General features: G+C 39.3%; 2 protein-coding genes and 1 non-coding gene across 11 annotated transcripts; all 3 read right to left on the bottom strand.

Moving 5' to 3' along the window:
* Positions 1-35: 35 nt before the first annotated feature.
* Positions 36-8876, bottom strand: vps37a (VPS37A subunit of ESCRT-I). 5 transcript variants are annotated; one of them, XM_037253168.1, is made up of 13 exons: positions 7865-7948; positions 6092-6174; positions 5109-5183; positions 4520-4637; positions 4105-4208; positions 3259-3484; positions 2681-2751; positions 2415-2542; positions 2254-2312; positions 2103-2171; positions 1656-1799; positions 881-965; positions 36-586 (listed from the first exon to the last, which is right to left on the bottom strand). In XM_037253168.1, exons 1-12 carry the CDS (start codon positions 7931-7933, stop codon positions 885-887), a joined length of 1227 nt encoding a protein of 408 aa, XP_037109063.1. In that variant the 5' UTR covers positions 7934-7948; the 3' UTR covers positions 36-586; positions 881-884. The 5 variants fall into 5 exon arrangements, with proteins under 5 accessions (XP_037109063.1, XP_037109091.1, XP_037109055.1 ...); XM_037253196.1 differs by lacking the exon at positions 7865-7948 and adding an exon at positions 8192-8876 and having other exon boundaries at positions 94-584; positions 877-965; XM_037253160.1 differs by having other exon boundaries at positions 94-584; positions 877-965.
* LOC119130221 lies at positions 7041-7249 on the bottom strand. The gene has a single exon (XR_005099380.1). It is a non-coding gene; the product is annotated as a small nucleolar RNA U3 (small nucleolar RNA).
* On the bottom strand, positions 8398-23721 carry micu3a (mitochondrial calcium uptake family, member 3a). Of its 5 annotated transcripts, XM_037253110.1 has the most exons (16): positions 23419-23721; positions 21227-21374; positions 20012-20043; positions 19270-19348; positions 18063-18110; positions 17602-17684; positions 17376-17447; positions 16326-16367; positions 15551-15646; positions 13302-13316; positions 11891-11985; positions 11600-11771; positions 10285-10393; positions 10030-10187; positions 9096-9160; positions 8398-8891 (listed from the first exon to the last, which is right to left on the bottom strand). In XM_037253110.1, the coding sequence occupies exons 1-16, from the start codon at positions 23677-23679 to the stop codon at positions 8888-8890; spliced, it is 1479 nt and encodes a 492-aa protein (XP_037109005.1). In that variant the 5' UTR covers positions 23680-23721; the 3' UTR covers positions 8398-8887. The 5 variants fall into 5 exon arrangements, with proteins under 5 accessions (XP_037109005.1, XP_037109015.1, XP_037109025.1 ...); XM_037253120.1 differs by lacking the exon at positions 13302-13316; XM_037253130.1 differs by lacking the exon at positions 16326-16367.
* Between the last annotated feature and the right edge of the window lie 237 nt (positions 23722-23958).

Here is a 23958-nt window from a genome sequence, read left to right as displayed (position 1 = left end):
GGTGTCCCCCCGCCTACTGCCCGATGACAGCTGGGATAGGCTCCACCACGCCCGCGATCCCCGTAAACAGAATAATTTTACGTGAAGAATGTGATTTTTTTTTTTTTTTTGTCGGAAAAGTGTGAACGTGTTCATTAAGCACAGTATGTTCAACTATGATCGTGACATTCTTGCTTAATTGAAAACAAGTAAAAGGGAACATAATACTGTCAAATGCTATTTGCGCTTCCTTCCAAAAGTGTTCACCCACTCACCACTGGCCACCGTGATAATATTCATGATTTGGAAAAGAATTATAAAAGAAAAAAATGGTACAGCATGTGCATGAGAACTCAAAACACAAACTTCAGAAATTTATCAGAGACCTCAATGCATGTACCACTTCTGCACTTCTGTGATGACACTTAAGTCTAAGTCCTTCTTTCACATTACTAGGCTTGAATTTTAGAGCTTAGATGTCAGAAAAAGAAAGGGCTTCTGGGCTAGCTGGATTTGTTCTCCAAGGTGCCCAATGTGGACCCAGCGTGTGCATCTAATGTCTTCATTGTTTTGGTTGGCAGCAGTTGACTGAAAGGACACCAAACCTGAGAAGAAATCGCTGAGTGAGAAGAAATATCAGTTGTCACTGTTATGTCAAGAAAGCTGCATGGATTCTTAATAAGAAACACGTGGCTGTGGAATGGATGGCTACCATGTTTCCTAACAGACATCCTACAATTAGTACACACGTTGGATGAAATTACTATGAACTCCTCTTTGCATACTTTACGAGTTTCTGAAAGGGCTGTTTTTAACCAGGATGTTAATATCCAATCTAAAAACTTACATTTATGACCCTTGTGTTACCCGTCCATGAATTATAATGAAATGGCATACCTTGTGTTCTAGTGGGTGGGAGGAAACTGTTCATGTGTGTGGATGGACTGTTGCAACTTCTCCTCTTTGGCCCTTCTGCTGTGGCAAAGCTGTTCAGGAACATCAAGGCAATCAACATACTTCATCTTACTGGGCTATATTCCCCTGTTCCTGTTTGTTGGGCTTGCACATTTTGTATCTGCAAAAATTCTCCTACGTAGACATCTGGCACGCTCACCATTTTAGTCTGTAGAAAATAAATCAAGCTGAATCAAACTAATGTGCTTACAACTAAATACAAATGGGGTATGCGTGCTATTGCTGTAGATCAGTGGGGGACCAGGCGAGTCACATTATTATATATACCAATTTTGATGACCGTCAGAAGGATGTTGTATTTAGTGCATGCACTGTGGCTCTCATCTTTAAAAAATAAAAATAAAAAAATGCTGGCCAGGAACACGTTGGAAGCAAAGATATGCTATGATCACAGCGCCTCTTTGATCAACTCATCGAAATATTTTTGTGTTCAGTCATTATGTGCAGCCATGCACAGTGATTAGCAACCCCTGCTGAAGTTTATTGAGCCGACCCTGTCTTAATGCAGAGGGGACTGAGCTGGGACTGTGCGCAAAGACCTGATTTGAAAGTGAACGGCCACCCAGAGCGCATATCTGACATGAAAGTCTGCAAATGACAGATTTGACGATGGGAGAATCTGTGCAGCCACAAAACTGTGCAGCTTTGCCCTCCTACGCACAGGGAACAATATGGCCCTGTGAATTGTATTACGAGCTCACCGTTCTCTTTTCCATGAAGCTGGTTAGAAATTCATCGATGTCGGTGCGTCCCTCTAAAAAGTTTTCAGCCGTGGTTTCTGAGTCATCCTCGGCTTGATGTGCTGCAACCTTTAATCGAGCCTGAAGAGTACTCAGGCTACAGCTCTATAGTGCAGGAGAGAAATGAAGTAGTGTAATTAATGAAAACAAATCCTGGTGCGGATTAAAGAAACGGACCGAAAGACACTTTTTCAAGTGGTCTCTATATTTTTAAAATATCCACAATGAACTTGTATATTGTATTTTTGTGTATGTTTAAAATAGTATACATAAATGTACACTAAAGATCTTGCTAGGGTTCACATTTAATTTCTTTTGCATCAGACTGGATGTGCCTAATTCAAAGAAAACCCTCTGTAGAATTCTGAAACAGAGAAATCCATTCTGCTATGCTACAATGAGATTTACCTCACTGAGATCGTGTTGTCGCTGCATCTTTGTCTCAAAGGCAAACTTCCGTTGTGTCAACTGTTCAAACTAAACACAGAAGAAATGTGAGCTGACAGAAAAATGCGCAATAGGAGGATTTTGACTTACTACATTTGGAATCATATCAAACCTTGTCGATAATTTCTTGTCTTTTCCCTTCCAGTTGTGGCTCCATTTGAAGGTTTTTCTCTGAAAAAGAGATACACAAGTTCCCCCCCCAACTCAATACAGCTTTTCCTTCCAGGCTGGCTGAACATTTAATGTATTGCCATGTTTGGGAGAGGAACGTACTTGCCATATCCACAATGTTGGTGACCAGCTCTTCTTTGTCACTCATGACTTGTTTGAGCTGAGGCAGTGTCATGAAGAATCTCAGTAATACATCCTCATTTTCTGACATGTTGGACAGTTGAGTCAGACTGGGGAAAGACGAAACAAAGTGTGGGTACACAAGTGTGTATGTACAACAGGATGGACAGATGGATGAAAAACAAACACTATTTTCTTTAATTATGCTCAAACAGTATGCTTGAATAAAGTCTTAACACTTAAATTACTTCAAGTCAGAGAGTTCAGGAAAAGACTCTGGAATCTCAGGCATCTTGTACATATGTCCATTTAGGCCAACCTGAAAAGACAAATAAAGGTAATGATGAGAAAGCAAATAATTTAAAGGAAGCCTTTACAAAGGGCCATTAAAAAACTAAAGTATTGTCAATGATCCATCTCTACTGCTAGATTGTATAGTATACTGTAATTTCCAGACAATAAGCAGTATATTTTTCTCACACGCTCCAAACCCTGCAACTTAAGCAACGATGACTCATAAAATGTGCATAGCCAACTAATAGTTGAACATTATCTGGGCTAATTACAATTGATGACCTAAGATTACATTGAGCTTGTTTATTTTGCTGCATAAAAAAAAACGTCAGTCTTCTATTAGATAATAAAACTGTAATTTCTTTAGCTACATGTAAAATACCACAATAATATCGTTATCATGATACAGTATTCCGCAACCATATCGCTATGTTTTTCAGATATTGTGCAGCCCTAAACTAAACTACTAAACGAAGACTTTGAAACCCTAGATCTAAGTGCTACATCATAAGATGTTTTTCCATCAGTGTACCTGCAAGTCTCCAATGGGGACAGGCATTGGCAGGTCAGTAATGAGGCCATAAGGGGTTGGACCTCGGGGGGACCCATGGACTCCGTCAACTGCAGAATGAAGCACTGGTCCTACTCCAGATTGAGCTGGTGCGAGAGGTGGCGTCTGACTTTGCCCAACATGTCGAGGACCGTAGTGGTAGCCCGGAGTCGGATAAGGAGGGATGCTCGATGGCTTGAACATACTACTGTTGGTTTAGGCAAATAGCATTGTGTTACTAAGATTACATTTATCTAAAGAAAATTGAGTCATTTGAGTTGCAGTATTTGTTGACACAAACTATTATCTTAATCGAAATAAGCCTTCACTTGTACATATGCTTTATATATACAGTATATTTACAAGCCTGTCCTGTAACAATGTAAGTGACAATCACAAAGTCTTTTTAAGTCTCATGTTGGCTAACCAGTAATTGAAGGCATACTTCCTTTTAGGTTCATAGGCTCTTGAAATTAGTAGGTAATGTGTGTTTCGGAAAAATACTAGGTTACTAGACATATCATAATGAAACCAATTACCTGACCATTTGAAATTTATGTAAGGGGATATGCTTAGTCAGCTATCATCCTAGTTAGAGTACAGAAAATGCTTGAGCAGAGTTTCATGAGAATTTGGGACTGAGGGTGGACAACAAAACAAATTGTCATCAAACTCAGTCGCTGAGTCAAAAGTGCAGGACAATGACTACAATACATGAGGGATTACATTAAGTCATGTGCTTTGTGGGCTGAGCATTTGTTTAGGGTTCAGTATGAAAGCTGCGATGTCTCTTTTCATAAGTACTGCATAGAAATAGAACAGACTCACTATGGAAAGCCAGACGGGCCAGTAGACATCAAGGCAGGAGGACTCTTCCAGAACTCATCCAGCAGACTTTGAATGACCTTACCAAGGTCTGAATGCATTCCAAACTACAAAAAAGGAATATTGAGGTGAATGAAAAATGTATCAATCTCTGTCTTGAGAGTTCAGCTTCATGTTTATGCTATCCTGTGACACCACACCAATGAAGTAGTCACCAACTCCACAATCATGCTTTGTGATCTTTAAAATGAAAACAAACAAGTCTTTTTTACCCAATAGTAATCATCTGAAAATTATGTGATCGTCACCATGCACATCAGAACAATTCTACAGATAATACTAAAGTTTGGGGATCAAAGTCAAAGCGAGATCCTTTAACAATAGGTTAACATTTTCCAAACGTCCCAGCCATACTTACATTACTGATGAGAGGGCTCGTGATCATAGTGCCATTATTGCTGTCGATGAGGTGGTGACCAACAGGAGGGTAGATGCTAACCACTGGCTTCTCCTGAGGGAACTGAGGAGGCAGAAGACTGGGGGCGAAGAAGTTTGCAACCTTAGCTTGAATATTGATTAAACTATACAGATTTCTCTCTAGATAAGACATGAATACTGTGCTGAGTGTAAAGTTTACATCTAACAGTGTTTGATGCAACACCTCTACTAAACATTCTAGCGCGACTGCATTGGTGACAGACACTAATAATGAGAGCTAACCAAACACTCTGTGAAACAACACTCGTCTCTAAAGTTGTTCAATTTTTTCACAGTCAATTCTTTTTTTAGATGTACTAAAATGCAAAGTAAGTGGTTCTGTAATGAGTAGGAACATTTCAAACTGAAGGGTTGAATATGATTAGCACCCCTCTCGCACTCAGTATGGCCCAGTATTAGAAAAGTATAAACTCTGACTAAGGGTAGTTCAGTTTACCTGACTGAAACCATGCTTAAGTCTGAGTGTGATACCCAAAAACTGCTAACGGTGTCTGCAAATATGAACTCACATGTTAACAGTGATAGTGGAGCTGTTGACTGTAAATGGGATCCTGTATTCCACATCTTTCTGGATTTCTGCAATGCTGAAGACAAAATTCCAGTTAAATCATGAGCTTTCAATGTCTATTTGCAGGAGCAAAGTTGACAAGATTTCCCCAAAATGACAGTCTGTCAACAGTCTGAGTCTGGTTGGAATGGCCACTTCGACTAGAGTATCACGTACCAAGAATTCTGAAAATTGGATGATGGGTTCCAAAGACATTTATTGTTTTTGTCGTGGGGGGGGGGGGGGGGGGGGGCTTTTTGGGGAACGTTTTTGTGTGATTTTGCCTATAGGATCTGGTTCAAATAATGCCTCCAAATAAGAGTAAAGCAGTGGAACATAGTCTAATCATAATCTAGTGTGAACTATTTCCCAGAAATGACAATCAAATTGCATACCTAATCGCTGAAATCACGCTGCTAGGTGCGCACAGGCTGATCAGAAAACAATGTAGATCACATGTACTAGGAAAAAACACCGGGCAATTATGGTGACTAGAAAAAAAAACACCTTAAAAAATGCATCTATAGGACACGCGTGATGTGTAGTGATATGACAAGACGTGACAAGCCAGCGCCAACTCTAAAGATAGCCATGGTCATTGTCACCGTCACCAACTGGATTAGCAAACACGCTGAGATACCAGGAAGTATTAGCAGCATGGTCAAATGCCCACGTAACAACAGACGATTTGCACCTGTCCTAAAACCCACTTCGACCAAATCTTTATTCAGAGAAAATATTGTTTGTTCCTCTCCTGTAAAAAAATAAATAAAATACTGACTGGATGACTCGCGCCGTTAAGTCACATGCATTCTGAGAAGCTACAAAGTTAGCATATCATTGCGATTAGAATGACTCATGACATACACCCTTGGTGTAATGAAACGATGAGAACTTCCAGCGAACTTCCAGCAACCTACATGACCGCATTCCGGTTGTCGTTACCTGGGATGAGCAGCTTTCAGAGACTCAATCTGTCGCTGTCGTTGCTGCTGTAGGCTGTTGAGTGGAGTGTGAGGTCCAGAACCCTTGGAGATGGGGAAAAGCCAGTTCATTCTCTGAACCTAATAAGACTTCACTTGGAAATAGATTACAAACGTCTGGTGTAAACTCAAGCGAAACTGCGGAATTGAAAGAGCTAATTGGAGCTTTGTGTGGCTAACCCCATTAGCTAGTAAATAACGATGCCAACTCGTTTTTGTCCGCACGCGCGTTTATAGCTACGTTTCGGAATCAGACAGCACACAGTGTTGTTCCAGATTAAATGTGCGCGCTCCTGTTTTATCTTGTAACCGGTTTGTCCCCTGTTAGGAGTTAAATTTATCACCGGTAAGTGAGCACATTCGGGCTAAAGGAAAACAACATTGACGCTCAAGCAACTTTACGTAGTTTGTTACAACAGCGTGGGCAGGGTTGGTCATCCTGTTGGTCGTTTCAAAATAAAACCATGATGCAGTTTCCTGTTGGTTGTTTCAAAATAAGATTAATACATCAAGTCATTGGTTCATTAATTTTTGTTTATCTGACGTGTATTGGTTCAATATGACATAAACGTACATGGTGGCACTTGATGGATACATTTATTTGAGAAATGCAATTGGTATATTGTTGGATGTGAACAACATATTAGACTGTATCCTGATACTAGAGATACTTTTATATCCCGATAATGATATAGCTCCAAAATTTCTTTCATGCAGCAAGTTCTTTGTGTGTGTGTGACCTCACGAAATGCCTCATACATTCCGTAATGATCGTTAACTTGCTTGGCTGCAATAAAGTCTTTGAAGACACACTTGTACCAGCATATAGTGACTGAACACCTACGACAAACAATATCGACAAACAATATCAACAACTCCACATACTTTTCTTTTGACAATACCTAACAATAACTTAGGACATATTCTGTCCATCAGAGTCTCATGAAGAAATATCAAACGTTCGTCAATGGCTACAAATTTATTAGATCAAAATTTCTAGCCAGATTCACACTCAGGAAGGAATGTCACCTCTCCTTATGGTGGTTGGTAAAGCCATACATTTTAGAAACGCATTTGTTCAGTTAAGGACTACAGAAATAATCTCTATAAGTATGGCCTTGACAAATAAATATGCGGCGACCGGAAGTCATACGCGATTGTACTATTTTCACCACAAAGAGCGCTTATATGCTGATGTTATCTTTGTCCAAACCTCACCACGTGACGTCTAGTAAAGAAACAAGAGTAAAGGTCAATTCAAATCTATTTGGACGCCTTATAAGAAAATTAAATGTTATAATCAAAGAACATAACCCCAGAAAAAATAGGTCAATGTAAATGTATTTGGACGCCTGAAAGCCTAATTAAATGTTATATCAAAGAACACCAGAATGCTTTGCGCCGGTTGTTTTGATAGCATTTGTCTTTTATCATCTAAATCGCGCATTTGTAAAGCTTAAGGCCAAAGTCTCCGCAGACGTTACATAAAAATATTAAATGGGTTTTGGGGTTGCTCGTGATTTAATTTGGCGTTCATGATGGTTAAGGCAATGCACTGTGCGCCGTTTAATACGGTCCGACCAAGAACGGGTACAATAGAAATGTTCCGCAACCAGTACTTAGAAATCTTGATTAGATTAAAACGTTTACCACCCAAATTATGGAAATTGATTAATAAAACCATGTAACACACAAGCGAGGCACAATATATGTCTTCATATGTCTAATGTTGAACTTTTATCCACGTCAAGTCGGCCTTTGGTTTTAGCTTGCAGTTAGCTTCTATGACACTTGAGGGCAGCATTTTGGCAATAAGTTTAGAGTTTAGTGAGCATTTACTATCAATTACTTGCCTAACTTTAATATGTGCCCCCTTTTATATAGCAAATAGGCTAAAATAATGCAACAATGTTTTCGTAGGTCGTATTGTAGCAGACATACAGTAACAACTGACGTCGAATGAACAGGAAGAAAGCATAATATAAACATAAAACGTTTGATTCGCTTTTTTAATTCTTTTTTATGTTATGTTGATAGTTACATCAGTTAAATGTTAACTTACCAGTATATTGTACATGGAGGAATGGAACATTTTGATTCCTCATGGATGCAAATTAAAAAATGAGTATGCTTAATAAATCTTCGTAAGGGCCATCGTCCTCGAGTTAAAAGCGGTGACGTGCAATGTCCATTGCGCATGCGCATAACTAACAGCGGTCGTACCATTTTCACCGTACGCTTCAGTAAAAGTAATTCACAATTGATTCATTCGCCTGAGATATATATATTTAAAATTTGAATTAAGTAGGTACACCAATGTGACATTTTTAACAATTGATATTTGATTACATTACTAAACATAGGGTGAGCATATTACTCTTGCATATTCAGTACCTGAAAAGCCTCAAAGGAAACATCAACAATTAATCAAATAAATAGGAAGGACTAAAAGGAAAAAACTGGAGTGCATGAAAATCATGCAAATATATTAGTAAGTACATACGTAACAACATAAATATCTTTATGGTCACTGTGCTGTTTCAGTGTGCATAGGTTGCACTGCAGGAGATGAACTTTTCTTATGGTGTAGAATGATTTTGTTGAACTGTTCCAAAACTTAAGAGTATATTTCATTTTTAGACTCCACCCTTGTTCCTAAGCAAGTATATAATGTCTTGTCTCCCATCCAGGAATGCTCTCATTTGTCGCTTGGCCTCATTGACAACACAGCGGGGAAAGGAGGTATGGCATGGGGTCTTCACCTAGTAAACAGACAGCAAAGGGTGGCATGTTTGTGATAAAACTGAACAGTCATGATTTTTTTATCAGCCTATATTTCATTCAGTCAACATGTTACAATCACATTCTAACATCAACTTGTAAAATGGCTAACACAGACAGGTTACGTGTAGAACACTTGATCTTTTAATCAGCAAATATGTAATGGGTACAGTTGTTGGTAATACCTGCTTGCCAGCTCTCTTTTCAAACAGGATCTAAAGGAGATGGCTCGCTCCATAGCTTTATATCCCTGAGAATGATGTCATGTCGTGACAGAGGAAAGGAAAATGCAGGGAGATGAATGAGAATGTTTACAACAGTATAAAAGACAGGAAAGCAAAGCAGGAATGAATCAGATGTTGTTAACATTGTTACAAGGTTAAGAGAGGCATTTGGCATTTTGGAAGGACAACAGAGGACGCAAGAATGCATGAAAGCGTGGGAGGGGGGAAATAAAGACATGGGAGAAGTGGTTAGTTATAAAAGATAATGACATCAAAAAACTACTGGGTCACAAAAACAAAATTGGAACTAATGTTATCTTAATTTCGTGCGACAATATTGACAGTCGTCTGCGCTGACATAACAGAAAACATCACAGGGTTTTTTTCCCCTCTAGAAGCAGCTCAGTTCAGTGACATGAGGTGATTTCCATTTCTCTTGGAGTTTTTCACCACTTCAAATAATTAGGTGGAGTTGATAGCAGCCTTTTTTCTCCAAGCTGTCATAGATAGTTAAGATCAAACATCCTGAAAAATCCCCACAGCTTTCACTATGCAGCGGTGGTAGGAGCGGCAGTTCATTTTCTGACTGTGCTGAATCACAATAATCAGTTCATAAAAATCTTTCATTCATTTGTCGACTGAATCGTTCAGTACTTTGTTGTTTCATTCATGATTCAGCCCTGACGTGCACATTCACTCTGTAATATATTTCATCTGCTATTGCAACTACTATACTTTCATTTGGAAAGGTGCAGGTATGGTCCCACTTCACTGTTTACGTGCCATTGAGCAAAGCATCAAACAAGTAATGTGCAGGACACGAAATAATGGGACCCCCCACCCCGCCATGAAATCTTTCCGCTGGTGCGTGTCGATAGAAAAGATAGTTCCTCACCCTGGCGCCTCGGTGCAGCCTGTCCTTCATAATGCCAATGAACTCCTTGTACGAAAGCTGGTCATCGTGATCCACGTCAAAGATCTTGAAGATAGTGTTGACCAAGTGCCGTGTCAGCTTGAGACTTGTGGCCACATACACTGCCCTTGCAAATTCATCTGGCAGGGGACAAAGACAAACACGGTGTGTTTCTCTACACATAGAAAAAGAGAACCAAAGGTGCCTTTCGTCATCTACTGTAGCAGCTGTACCAACCTTGTCCAATGGAGCGAGAAGCAAAATTGTACATCTGCATGGCAATGGCAAAGTCCTCAAGGTTGTTGAGAAATTGAAAGAAGGAGCGGAACTCATCAAATGTGATTCCCTTAAATAGCCAAAGAAACAGACACACATTAACACTCTGAGGCATATCAGATCAGTGAAAACAAAGTAAAACAAAATGCGTGGAATGAGTTAAAGTAGTTGCTCATGGCAATAATGTACAAAGCGATTTACCATGTGACTGGCCATTTACTGCTTTCCCATTGAATGCCAAGTTATGAGGACAGATTGATAGTGTAGGATTAAGTTGGAGACAAATGCTGCAGAGTTCCAATAAATATGAGTCCATGTATACTAATTAGTGCCTGACCGACTAATCGGCCGCCAATATTGGCCCTTTGATCATCGGCCAAAATGATCAGCCATTTGCCAATTGTTTTTACTTTATGTACAGCATTGAACACAAGTAACACTGATTTCATTATTTCACATAATTATAAACCTCAAACACACAAAACTGAATTTACAATTAGCCATTTAATGGCTTTTTCATTAATATCAAATAAAAAAATTTAACATGATTAAATGCGCACTACAAGTAGGTCAATGAATTGACCTAGATGTCATTATTTTACACGCCACCTAAAGTCACAGTTTCTTTATGGAAAATGAAAAATAAAACTACAGTGCAACATAAATAAAAAATTAATGTGTTAAATATGACAGATATTCTACTGCTACTACTGCTAACAAAAAGAAATGAGAGGGATCAACGCCCATGAATCTTCAGAATTTAAATACTTTAAATACATTTGTGTTTCATCGCATTTACGTATATGTTTTTAGTTTATTTTACAAAGCATGTGTTTTATGAACTCATAGAAAAAAGATCATAGACATTTTACATTAATGTCATGCACTTTAAAGAGAAATGCTGTGTGTGCGTACGTGCGCGAGAGTGCATGTGTGTGTGTAAGTAGTCGGGGAAGGCAATGAAGCATTGAAGTGTAGAGAGCGACAACAGCCACAGGCAAAAATAGCGGGGAGAAATTTCAGGTGCTATTCATGGCTGGGAGGCATGAGCACTCACAGAGGAAGAATAAATCAAAACAGATGTGTGAGGGAATTAAAGAACTGCTGCTGCTAGCTAAAGATAAAACGTCAACCTAAAACATCACTTGAAATTACTGTTTGCAAAAACATGTCAGTGGATATCAATTTATTTTTTTACAATCCTGTTTCCTGTCAATGAAAACAATTATTTTTCACTGTTGGGAAAAAGAGAGTAGGCAAGTGTAACACAAGGTACCTTCTCATCAGGTATACTGTGTCGGACATTTTCCAGGTAGGCACCAATATTCTCCACATTGGTGAAGCGCAAGAGAATCTTGGCAAAATCCTCTTCACTGATGGTGGCCATTCCTTTAGAGTAGGTCAGAAATTCAATCTCCAGCACCTCAGTCTGAAGGTTGTCCATGAACCTGAAAATATAGAATAAAGAATAGCATAAATTACAGTAAAAAATATACTTGCTAATTGGTGGCATGAATAATTGTGCGTCAAGTCATCGCAGGCTTTTGTGCAAGCTATGGAATATTACCTATAAAAGTCATCAAACGTGAGCTCAGCTTTCCCTTTCTTGCCAAAAAAATGTACCAGCAGGGTAGTGTCAATTGTTAAATTCTCATCTGCACGCTAAAGTCAGAAGAAAATGAGACAAAAAGAGAAAGAGACATCTGTGAGAGACCATTCAACAAAACTCAGGCTTTTGCTTTTTTGTCCGTTTCTCAATACCAAACGAGGGAGTCACTACAATGTATACTAATGTAACGCTATTTTGGTGGTCAGTGCACCCTAAGATAACTCACAAACTGAAATGGATAGTACTAGGGGCTTTTGACTATTCTTGAAAAGATACAGAATTTGACTTGATTCTCACAGGGTAAACACACACACACAGACAAATAGACAACAATGTATATTGAGAAACTGAATACAATAACCCAACAGTCCAAGCACATAGTCAAGCTAGCTGGTGTATCCAGATCGTATCAACCAATCATCACAAAAATAAAAAATCAGCAGTCACCATGACACAAATGCACCAGTTCAGGTCACGTTATTGTTGATTTTCTCAAGGTTTTACTCATAAATCAAGTTGGCTAATCCACTTTTGAAAATCTGACAAAAATTAAAACAAACTTAATCAAGAAGGCCAGACTGGTGACGTTTGTTGTTACAGCAGAAAACACAATGCAAAGAAACTGAGTTTACGCAAGTGATACAGCTGAAAGTGGCATGCTCATAGCCAACAAACGTGCTGGAGGTAGAATCGGAATATAGGAAGGAAGAAGATGCAGAAGGAGAGAGAAGATAGACTGAGGTTAAGACAGATGAAGTGGCCGGTGAAAAGATGCAATCAAGCTACCACATCCTCATGCATTTAGCTGCAAATGCCAAAGAGACGGACGGTCAGATCATTAACAGCACAGCAACAAGAGCACACACGCAGAGCATGTGAGATGATTCCACCTTTTTTTTTCTTTCATTTGATCCTCTGATATTTCCTTCCATCCAGTTAGACAAGTCGGTCTACATTGTTATTGTGATTATTCGAGCCAATTAAAAGACTTTGTTGTATTTATTATGTTTTCGCTCATGATGTAATCACTTGCTTATCATACTTCTAAACCCTTATAAAAGAGAAATAAGATGATTATGAGTAGTGAAGGATTCTTTTGAAATGACTAACCGTGGGGATATTTCAGGATTGACATGATTAGAAATGGGACTTTAGGCTTTTGATCAGTTCCAATTAAGAGTCAACAAGCATCAAGGCGGAAAAGGGGGAAGTAAATACTTTTCAACCACAGCCATGCCCATCACTGCCAAACCTTGTTTTTGATGCCCATGCTACTGTAAGCAGAATTGACACTGGGTCAAATCTCATGTTTGCCAAAGATGGGGGAGCATCATAATCATTTGCACCAAAATGTTGAATGGGGCTCTACCTCAAGATTAAAATCCTAAAACCCAAAGCAGGACAAAGACGGAGAAGTCAGAAAAGGCCGTTTATCAAGACATGTAGATAATGCTATGCTTCCAAATTTGCTTGCATACCAAATCGGATGATTATGTAAAACTCAAGGTCAGATGATGAAGCAGGCCCATTAGGTCCAACTTTACCTCTGACCTCACATGAGTTCACCCAGATGAACAGATAAAACATCTCAGACCCATCGCAACATCTTGTAGAAATATTTCCCACAATAGTGGAAGCTTACGTAGCTGTAAAGTGGGTCATCTACTACATATTGTAATGGCCAAGTGTCCCAAAACATTTGCTTTGTGTAGTGTAGTTTAGAAGATTATCTTTACCGTGACCACAAAATGACTACTCGACTCATGGGTACAAGTGTGTGTGTTTGTTACAAAATATTTTTGATCATTTGTTAAAAGTAAAAACATGATGTAAATCCGAGATGGTCTTCTTGATCCTCTATGATTATGTCCAAGGAGCAGCTCAGCTTCAGTCTGTCAGTTAGTCAGACCATGGATTTGGGCTACTCCATGTTTTCATTCCCATGACCTGGTCTTCTGGCCTTCTGGCCTTCTGTCAATCCTTTTTTCCCTTCTCCAGTCCCTTATTTCCCTGTCATAGCGCACGTTCTCAGTTTACGCTTATTTCCTTTCTCCTGCTAGTAACTGTCATTGCCTCCTCCTAGATGTGTCAGTCGGAGCCTCTTTTGCCACACAAAAGCAAAGAGCTTGACTAATCTGTTGAGTAAACACATCCTTCTTTAAATACAACCTGCTCCTTTCTTTTACCCTCAAAGTGCTTCCCGAGGCTCTCTTCTACCCACCCACTTTGTACCTCGACATTTGTTGTCCGCTGACCTCCGGCCGCCTATCTAGCATCCCCTCATCTATTTGGTGATTTTATCTCTTCCTCTTTTACTCTATTTATCTGATCAACTACTTCTTATCTCAAGTGTATTCTATCACGTCAGTGTATTGCTGCTTCCACAATTGACTTGTACCTTTGCGTATGTTTGCATAATTTCTGCACATTCTAGTGTTAAATCATTTGGTAGATGTTTTCCCATTTCATTTATTCTTTTTTTTCTTGTGACTTTGCCTGATTTTGTGTGTGCTGTGGCCATCTGACATCCCAGCAGATGAAAGGCTCCTGAGAGTAAATACAAGGTCAGAGCCGATACACTTCACTGTCATTACCTTCACCTCAGCTTCCGCTGCCACGGCAGTGCCACAGCACAAAGCCTGTCATTAGACAGCTAGCCAGCGTGCTATGTTTTAGCTGTTATTAATCATTAGAAACAAACAAGGTGCTTTTAGGTGAGAGCACAAGATGCTGCTTAACAAACCATTTCACAAAGTTTTACAATTATAAAAAAATTGACCGTGATGTTATTGAACAGAATTAACCCTTATAGCTCTTTACAGGGCAAGGAAAAAAAATTGTTAACTTATTAAGTCGTAATGCAAGACCCGTGGGATTTATTCCAGACAATTAGTGAGAAAGAAGTAATAAAAACTATGAAAACTATTGTAGATTCTAATTAAATATGAAAGATGAACACATCACTTTTTAACAATAACAACACTAAATCATGGACAAACTTTTTTGAGGTTAGCATTTCCATTTCCAATCTGCTTAATTTCGTGTTCCATATACTTCAATACAGATTTAAATGTGCTGTATATGATAAATAGTTTGACCGGAAGATTGGCCACAAGATGTTAAAAAAAGACAAGAGATTGGTTATTAGACAAACATTACATCACACTTAGCGAATATTTTCGAACAATCATGGCACAACAGCACAGTACAGATTTAGAAATAAAAACAAACAGACACATCAAGAATAAATGTTCTATATCCATAGGAACTATTTAAAGTATGATTTCTCAAAATAAATACATAAATAAGTGAATAAAAGGGAACAGAAGTTGAAGTAAATCCATAAACTTTCAATAAAAGAACATGAATATAGCAAGGGGGAAAAAAACAAAAATGGGAGGCTGGGGAAAATGTGGTGGCATCTCTCAACAATGAGACACATCTATCTTGACTCAAGCTAACATCATTGTGGAAGTATTTTGGTACATTTACTGTATATCTTACTCTAGTATGCGTGATGAAGACAAACACACAATGATGATCACTAAATTAAGAAAAAAATGACAAAAATGATCAACTGGAGGAATGACAGCATAGAGGACAGTTAGATCTGTGTACCTCAGCCAGGTCAGAAAAGAGGATTTGGCTGGCGCCTCGCCTTAGAACGTCCCAGTAACTCCGTGCCACAAACTCCTGACTGTCTTTTTTAAGCACCTGTAGGGGTGGTCAAGGGGGGCCAGGGTCAGTTCACTTCCAAAACCACCACTTCAGGAAGTAGCTTCTGCATTTTAGTCATCAATTTTATTTTGTAATTTTATAATAATATCAGGTCATGATGTACCCTGGGACCACCTCGCCCTTATAAAACTACCCAACACACATACCCCATTTATCAAGCAGGTTACAGCCTGACTATTAAAAACTCTCATGCTAATTGGATACTGTTTATATAACAACCTGCTTGTAAATATTCATTTTGAAGATTCAAAATGTAAATTCCCACATTAAAGAGACACAGGCTTATTAACGTCGAGCAAAACGAAACCTAGGTGACGTCAGATCATAAAATCAATAGTGTGTTTGTTCCCCCCACAAATTCAGATACACCTTACTCCTTCCGTTAGCCCTCTTTTTACCCATTATAAAATCAATCACAGAGCTGATGAGGAAAAAAAAATCCAACCTTGGCTACATTCCTTCTGTATACCTGACACTTCTTCCCTATCCTGTCCCAAATCCTAGAAGAATTTTGATGTTAAGCCATTTGACACGAAGCCACCGACAAGTACAGTTTTGGAGCAATTAATTATTTAATCTGGTAATTGTACCCTTTGATGACATTCTGAAACAGGTGAGCAAAAACAACTACAGGGCTATGTTTTTGGATACATACGCTGTTCATGGGGGCAACCTGATATCCATACAGCTGCATATTCTACCACACAGAAAAGAGGCATGAAGAAGAGAGAGAGAGAGAGAGAGAGAGAGAGAGAGAGAGAGAGAGAGAGAGAGAGAGAGAGAGAGAGAGAGAGAGAGAGAGCGACGGCAAAGCATGCAGTCAGAGAGGGAGGAGAGAAGATAAAAGACATGTTAGTACATGCAAGGAGCGAGGTTGTGGATACACTCTGCATAGAGAGGGACATGTCATTTCCAGTGGATCTCTGACTATGTCTTAGAGCAACACACCTAATTTCATCAGGAAAGAAAGTTTTCTCAATTCGCCGCCCTCCAAAACATTTTTTCTCAATCAGCCATTTAAAATATGGATGTGGAGTATTGACAAAACAGTCTGATGAGAGCTTGAGATTCATTTTGTCAAAAAAGTTTTCCATGTGTCCCAACACTATGGATTAACATATTGTCTAAAGTAATCTTTAATAGTTAGGCATGTCAGTAGATGCATATTTAAAAGTAGTTGAAGAAAATGTTGTTTCTAAGACTTAATCACAGAAGCATGGAATTACACAAGAGCATATCCATTTGATTCAGTACACAGTTGGGATGTCACTGTCATGGTAGAAGAGAGAACAAAAAATTGTAAGGCAGCATGCACTCAGTCATGGTCTGATGGTGGGTTATTATCCTTCCTAATACTGCCAAAAATTGTTATTTGATAATTCAGCATTTTAAATGCATCCACATGTACAGTTTGGCACAGCAATACCAAAGCAATTGTTGAATCACAATACCTTTGTGGATGATTTAGAATGATCACAGCCTACAATGTTTACTGTTTGGGTTGTTTTAGAATATTATTATTATTATTATTATAGATAATAGAAAGTATCAGTGTTATCAGTTTTCAGTCTATGGACATTTCATAATTGTCACACTGTTGGTTACATTCAGGACAATTGGCAAAGTGTGATGTTTTTATATTTATTGCATACTATTATTGTGTATGGATCCTTGTTCACACATTCCTGATTACCAACTCACTTACCAACTGTGCTGACTTCTCAGCATCCCCTTTCCTCCCCTTCTTCTCATTTTTCTTCCGGAAGATCTCCTGAAGCTGCAAAGAGGTCAAGAATAAAAACCATTATGATTATATAGTATTCAGACAAAACATTTTTAACACCCAGGAAAAACTATACCACTAACATCAAAAATTAAATGGACAGATTATGCCATGGATGATGGGTTTAGCCTTCCTATTAGAGACTTACCACCAAGAACTCTCTCTTGTCCACCATCTGGTTACCGTCTGCATCAAACATATTGAAAGCAATCTTGAAACCAGCATGGGGCTCTGCAGCAGAGAAGAACACACATGGTGAGTTTTATCAACAGAGTCGAATAGCCACATATAGGATACAGGCATTAGCGGACAATAATCAGAGTCCATTTAAATGACCACGACCTTCAATTTCATTCATTCCTTCAATTCATTAATACAATTAAAAGCTTCTTTACCTATAGTATAGAGATTAAGCAGCCTCCTAGCTTGTTTTTAGACCTAGGCCAACCATTTCATTTAACGAATTATGGGAAAGTAAAATTCACTTTATAGCTATAGAGCTGTGTCTACATTTTGTTGGATGCTTTGTGTCTACCTTAGCCGGAAGGGAAACTGTAGCTATGGCAATACTAGTTCATGTAATACCTACATTAACTTTGAGAGACTCACTTGTCAGAATGCAGAGCAGGAACAAGTACTCTGTGTATGAGATGATACCTAGCAAAGAGACCATGATGGGGTTAGTATGGTCGCACACACTGACACAATAACACACAATCATTACTTTGAGAACATAGCATCTTTTGATGCATCTCCTTGATGTATATCAATAATTCATTGGACCACACACTATTTCTACCAACGTGAAAAAGGCCACCATCTGGAATTTTCTATTAAAAAAAAAAGTAGTTTGCACTTCAAACGCCTCTAAAATTCCCCAAGAAAACAATTGCTGACTAAAATACATGACCAACAAAACATTGGTCTACTGCCTACACTGCTCTCCTTGTTGCTAATGTCTAATTTGTGCAATTTAAGTCGCGTTTTCTTCAGGCAATTTTTTTTTTGTTTTTAACTAAAACCTGTTAGCTAATCTAAGAAAGAGTTTTCAGTTTAGCCGGCAGATTGTGTCTGTGACTTTGTGCGTGTTTGCATAAGCAGATGAAAAATGTTTCAGGATGTGATCCTTTGTGACTTTGGCCCCATTAACACTCTTTTTCGCTGTCTGATTGTCCAGATAGTTCAGGGTGACTTGCTTGAGTGTTGCGGAACACTGCGTTCTCGTGGATGTGGACGCACTTGTGTGTGTGTGTGTTGGTGAACATGACACCAGATAGAACCAGTGACAGGCTTGTGTTTCCTAATGCACAACTACTTTGTGTAAAAGAGCTGATTTGGAACAGAAGTCACCCCACCTCTTCCCATGTAGCTTGAACAACACAATGATCAGGTCTGGGACTCAAACTACTGAGGGTCCTAAAGGAGACAAATAGCAATACTCTATATACTTAACATTGTATTAAGAGTTCCATGGGTTCTCATTGGTGCTGTATACTTAAATGAGAAATGGAGAGGAAAAAAAGAGAGGAGAGGATGGAGATTTGGTTTATTTTTAGTCTGGTCAGCAGGTTGGTTGGTTGGCCGTCAGTAAGGGACAGCATGCTTCCAACCTCGGATTAAAGACACCTACTGTGACTCACAAACATACACATTGGCAGGTAAACCCAGAAACTGAGTAAAATATGGTATTTGAGATGTGAGCCTCATAGAATCATGAATGTAATATTTAGTTAATTAAATAAATAATGTTTAAAATATTTGTAGCATTTGTGTGTGGCATGTGCTCATATACTGTACATGCATGTGTATACTGTACCCCGTTCTCTCAGGTTACGGAATAGTTTGGACGATCCTCTCCATACAGGTGGCGTATCTGAGAGGATTTTCTCCAGCTCCTGAAAAACATATGTAAAAAGTAAATGTCACTGGTAAAGATTCTCATGGGGATTGCCAAGTGTTTTGAATAGTATGTCTTGAAAGCGTAGCTTGAAACATGTCCCCTAATGCTTAAGTCAAATTTAAGATGTTTTAGTACTTTTTAAAAGGCCATTTCAATCAAATAATTTGTCAAATTCATACACAGAAATTGTTGTACAGTACATGTTTATTGTGTTTGTTGCAAGGCTAATTTTCAAAAATCTAATTTTTATGGATGCTAGTGGACACACTGAATTGAATGAACTGTATGGCATTGATTGTAAATAGATTGTTTTGAGTTTACACTAGTGAATCTTTGGCTGCAACCAGCGGAGGCACTGTTGATTCATTCTCAACTAGTTTCTAAAGAAAAAAAATTGAACACCATATTAATTATTCAAATAAATGTATAAATCCTGTAAAAATGTGTTGACCCGTTAATCAAACAGTCAAATTGAGTCAAATGGTGATAAGCGCTACTGTACCTCTCCCTGCGATTCCAATATGAACCACTGTAACTTATTAGGGAGTTAAAAAAGAAAGTCACATTTGAGATTTAAACAAACAACTACATGTACAATACAACAAATGCTGACAACATGGAGGAAAGAAGAAAGGAGCTTTTAGAGTGTGTCTCCCACCTGTTTGGTCAGGGACCTCCAGGGCCTCTTGTCTGCCGGGGAGCCAGACAAAAGAGAGAAAAAGAAGGGAAAGAAGAGAAGAGGGTTTGGGTGGGCTCTGTCAGATAGCATCTGTATTATCTAGAAATGGTCTTAATGTGCACGGTACAGTCACAACACACATGCGCGCTGTATATACAACTGTGATCATCACAGGCCCATCTAAAGTGCCCTGTCCTTGTCTTTGTAGTAGGTGGAATGTCCCGGTAAAAGCACATACTACTTTTGTTCTGTTTTATACAACAAAAGTTCATCTTAATTCAACTTCAAAGGGGGCATTAGAGGATGTCGGCTGCTGAGTGGGCATGTGTGGCTCTATCATATGTCAGGAGCAGCACAGATGTAAACACTCATACAGGTGCATAGTTTGCATGCAACATTTGTCCAGAACTACATTTTTAAAAACATGTGTTGTGTGCGTGTCCTGGAAAAAAAAAAAGTTTGGATGATAATTGGTTATGATAACAAAGTGCAAATGTGAGCAAATGGAACGCTCAAGGGAGGGCTGTGCGTGTCAGTGTCAATGCAGGGTTGTGTCTAACATTAATCTTAGACTAAACAAAAGCTGTAGGGCCATCTGCTTTGAGCTGGCAAATTTGTTTATAATGGCAGCAGGTCGGCAGAGATAGCAAAGACAAGGTCAAACATTTTGATGTATTTAAACTTGATCAGTCCTACGGGAAAGCTTAAGCTTGACACCAACCAAAACATTTCAGGTTGAACACATCACTTGAACTTAGAATTAGGGTGTAGATTTGAGGTGCGCTTTAAGATGAGATTCAAATCCTGTGAGGCAGATGTGCTAGCAATTTAAACACATTGCTGCCCTATTGACAATAATAATAAATGCTTTTGGCTCATTGTCTCTACATACATCTAACTGTTTATTTTAAACAATAATTTAATTTCTGTATGTGTGTGTGTGGGGGGGGTGTATCTCCCTCTGTCCATCGGATGATTGTCACTGGCTTTGACTGGCGAATTGTGTTGCTCAACTCCAAACTTGAGAGAAGGTATGTGGTTGGTTGCCCTGAGCTGTACATATACTGTAGTTGACTGATATAATCTAAATGTTCTGCATTCATATCTTGAATGTTCATATGTAGATGTTGATATGAGCCAAGAGCAGAGGTCACTTCTCTGTACTACTGGTCTACAAAGCAATGCTTTACGTACTCCTTGGCTCACTCATGGTGACTGACTCAATGAAGTTCTGAGGAGTCATGTAGACCTGCCCGTCATACTCCACAGAGCTAAACATACGGAAACGATACTCATGGGATGACATGTGCACATCTCCTTCCTCAAAGTCCATTGGATGTGCCTGTAGAGCAAAAAAAAAAAAAAAGAAGGGTAAAGTTTAGAGGGGTAAACATATCATTTTGTTATATATATATTTTTTTTTAGCACAAAGTCTCTTCAAATTATAAATAGAGTCACACACTTTAATGCAACATAACAAGCTTCAGTACGAGAGCACACGCATTTTTTTCCAAGTATACTTTCAACAAGATTGGAATCTCAAAGCAGCCAGCCCATCAACTAGATTGGCTGCAGTGCTACACCGGCACTTTTGTGCTGCATGAAGCTTTGTACTTACAAAACAGCTTTCCAAATTTAAACCTGCTTGGCCACTGGGCTCATTGCAGCGAGGTTTCTGCACAGCTCAGCTAACATGCTAATGAGCGTACCGATCCATTCATAAAGCTTTGATGTTGCATTGCTGCTTACACTGAGGATGCATAAATATGAGATGAGTGTTCTGCTTCCATACTAAGCATGAGAAGGCTGTGGTTTTCACTCTAACTAAGAAATTACTTTAAAGAGGTACTCTGCTTCCATGCGAGAATGGATGACTAACATGGATGTAACATTTATTTTTGTTATTTGAAATGAAAGGTTAAGTCATGTACTGTGTCTGCATACAACCACAACCTCACTAAAGCCTTGTCCTCTTTCTTCTCGGACCACACAACTGATGGTGCACTCCTTCTTGTCCAATGATTTTATCCAATAGTTCTAAAACCAAATACCAAGTAATAAATAATCCTCCAAATGCCAAAATACTGACCAACATTAAAACACAGTAGCATAGTAGGCGTAAGAGTCTTGTAACCAGATGCCCATACAGAATGAAAATGCTACACATAAAGACCATTCGGATGATGTGCGGCAAATCCAAATGGAATTTCATTTGGGTTCACAGAGGTGGCATACTCTAACCTTAATTCTCACGGCGTACGTGTTCTCAAAAACGCGAGAATCCACCTTGTCTTTAGTCTCGAGCCCACTGGTTTTCTCCAAGACACACTACTGGATAACCGGACCAATCGCAAAGCAGCGATGTGTTTACAGGCGGGATATGTGGCTGCGACAAAAGCCAGAAGCGCTGAGATCGGGGGACACAAACAAACCAACCGAACTGGCGACACCGGAAAAGAAGTTTTTGCTTCTCGAACTTCCTGATTAGGATTTCCATTGCCGTGATTGGTTAAAATAAAAGTTTGGTAGGCAAGTTGCCACATCGCCCAATCAGCTTGAAGTAATGTACTCAATTCAATTGTTCCTCCTTTCCCGAGCACATCACCGTGGAGCTGTACTACGTTGAGTGATTTATGACTCAATCTTGAAACTCTTTTTTGAAATGTCTCATCATCAGTCAATCCTAGGACACAAACACAACACCCATACAGCCGCACATTCACACCTATGAACAATTTAGAGCAGTGATTTCCAACCATTGTGCCACAGCATCATTATAATCTATAATTTAATACCAATATTTCATCTATTAATGCCCAAGACATATTCTGACAAGTGGAACAGGTAAACGCTCTTACACTCGATGGCAGAAATTAATAATAACCCGTGTATCCACTTTTTGTGACGTTTCAATTTTGGTGGTGTTCCCTGAGATGTAAAATATGACCTGAATAAAGGTCAGGAAACACTGACTTCTGAGCCTACCATCGATGTTTTCAGAATGAGAGTGAGCCTACCATGGATGTTTTCAGAATGAGAGTGGAAGCTGCAGTAGCAAAGGAAGCGTAGTCAAGACTCACATTTCGAAATGTCCGACCTGTGAGGTCGGCATACCTTCTAACCACTAACCCCATCCACCGTGCTATCGCTGCACACCTGCTTCTCAAATTTCAATTCAAAGTTGTGTTGTCGCAAGTACTCATGTTGACATTTCAGCACCAGCGCCATCGGACAGCGCCACATCCATGTGCGCGCGCACATTGCCCAGCTGCCAAAATGGGAAAAAAAAAAATACACACAAGGCCGTGGTGACCAAAGACGAACAAACAACATATTTGACAATGAGTACCGAGCTGTCATTTGCCTCGTACAGATTCGCCACCCACCTTCTCTTTAGCTTCAACGGCTGGGATGGATGGCAGCAAACCGTGGATGCTGCGAGTCCCCATAGTCCTCCTCCAGCCTCTGCGGTTGGTCAGGTCCTCGTAGAAGTAAAGTGCCACTGCACCTCCCGTCGCCAAACATACTCCGACAGTGAGACACTTCCGAGTTCTTGAGGCCGTCTGACGCCCGATCAGCTCGTTTGTCGACACCGAGCGCAGGCTAAGCTTGACAGCCAGCGCAGCCACTTTGCGGAAGGCGGCCATTGTTGCTGTAGTAACCTGTTGTGGTCAGGATTTTGCGGACTGCTTGGAGCTATCGCGTGACTTGGACTCTATCGCGAGAAGTGCCGAATGCTGAGGCTGGTTTGTCATGTTATTTTATAGTGTACAAGTGGCAAAAAATGAGAGCAATTGTTGGTTTATTTTGTGTTAACTGCAATATTTTATCTCTGATCAAATAATCAGAAATGTATAAAATGTATAAAATTCATCTATAGAGACCAGGTACATAAACTATGTCAAAATGTAAAAGAAAAAAGGGGT

This window comes from Syngnathus acus, chromosome 1 (genome assembly GCF_901709675.1).
Source record: "Syngnathus acus chromosome 1, fSynAcu1.2, whole genome shotgun sequence".
Classification (NCBI taxonomy): domain Eukaryota; kingdom Metazoa; phylum Chordata; class Actinopteri; order Syngnathiformes; family Syngnathidae; genus Syngnathus; species Syngnathus acus.
Note: the sequence above shows the minus strand (reverse complement) of the source record. Positions and strands in the feature narration are given on the sequence as shown.

What these genes read in the sequence shown, in the direction of transcription:
- micu3a (XM_037253110.1), bottom strand. Translation starts at nt 23,679, where the DNA reads ATGGCCGCCTTCCGCAAAGTGGCTGCGCTGGCTGTCAAGCTTAGCCTG. An exon ending in AGGTTGCCCCCATGAACAGC is followed by an intron (nt 15,647 to 16,325) that starts GTATGTATCCAA and finishes CCACCCCTACAG; the next exon opens with GTGCTTAAAAAAGACAGTCA. An exon ending in ACAGTATACCTGATGAGAAG is followed by an intron (nt 10,394 to 11,599) that starts GTACCTTGTGTT and finishes TGGCTATTTAAG; the next exon opens with GGAATCACATTTGATGAGTT.
- vps37a (XM_037253168.1), bottom strand. Translation starts at nt 7,933, where the DNA reads ATGCTGCCCTCAAGTGTCATAGAAGCTAACTGCAAGCTAAAACCAAAG. An exon ending in CAACATTGTGGATATGGCAA is followed by an intron (nt 2,313 to 2,414) that starts GTACGTTCCTCT and finishes TCTCTTTTTCAG; the next exon opens with AGAAAAACCTTCAAATGGAG. An exon ending in GACAAGAAATTATCGACAAG is followed by an intron (nt 2,172 to 2,253) that starts GTTTGATATGAT and finishes TTCTGTGTTTAG; the next exon opens with TTTGAACAGTTGACACAACG.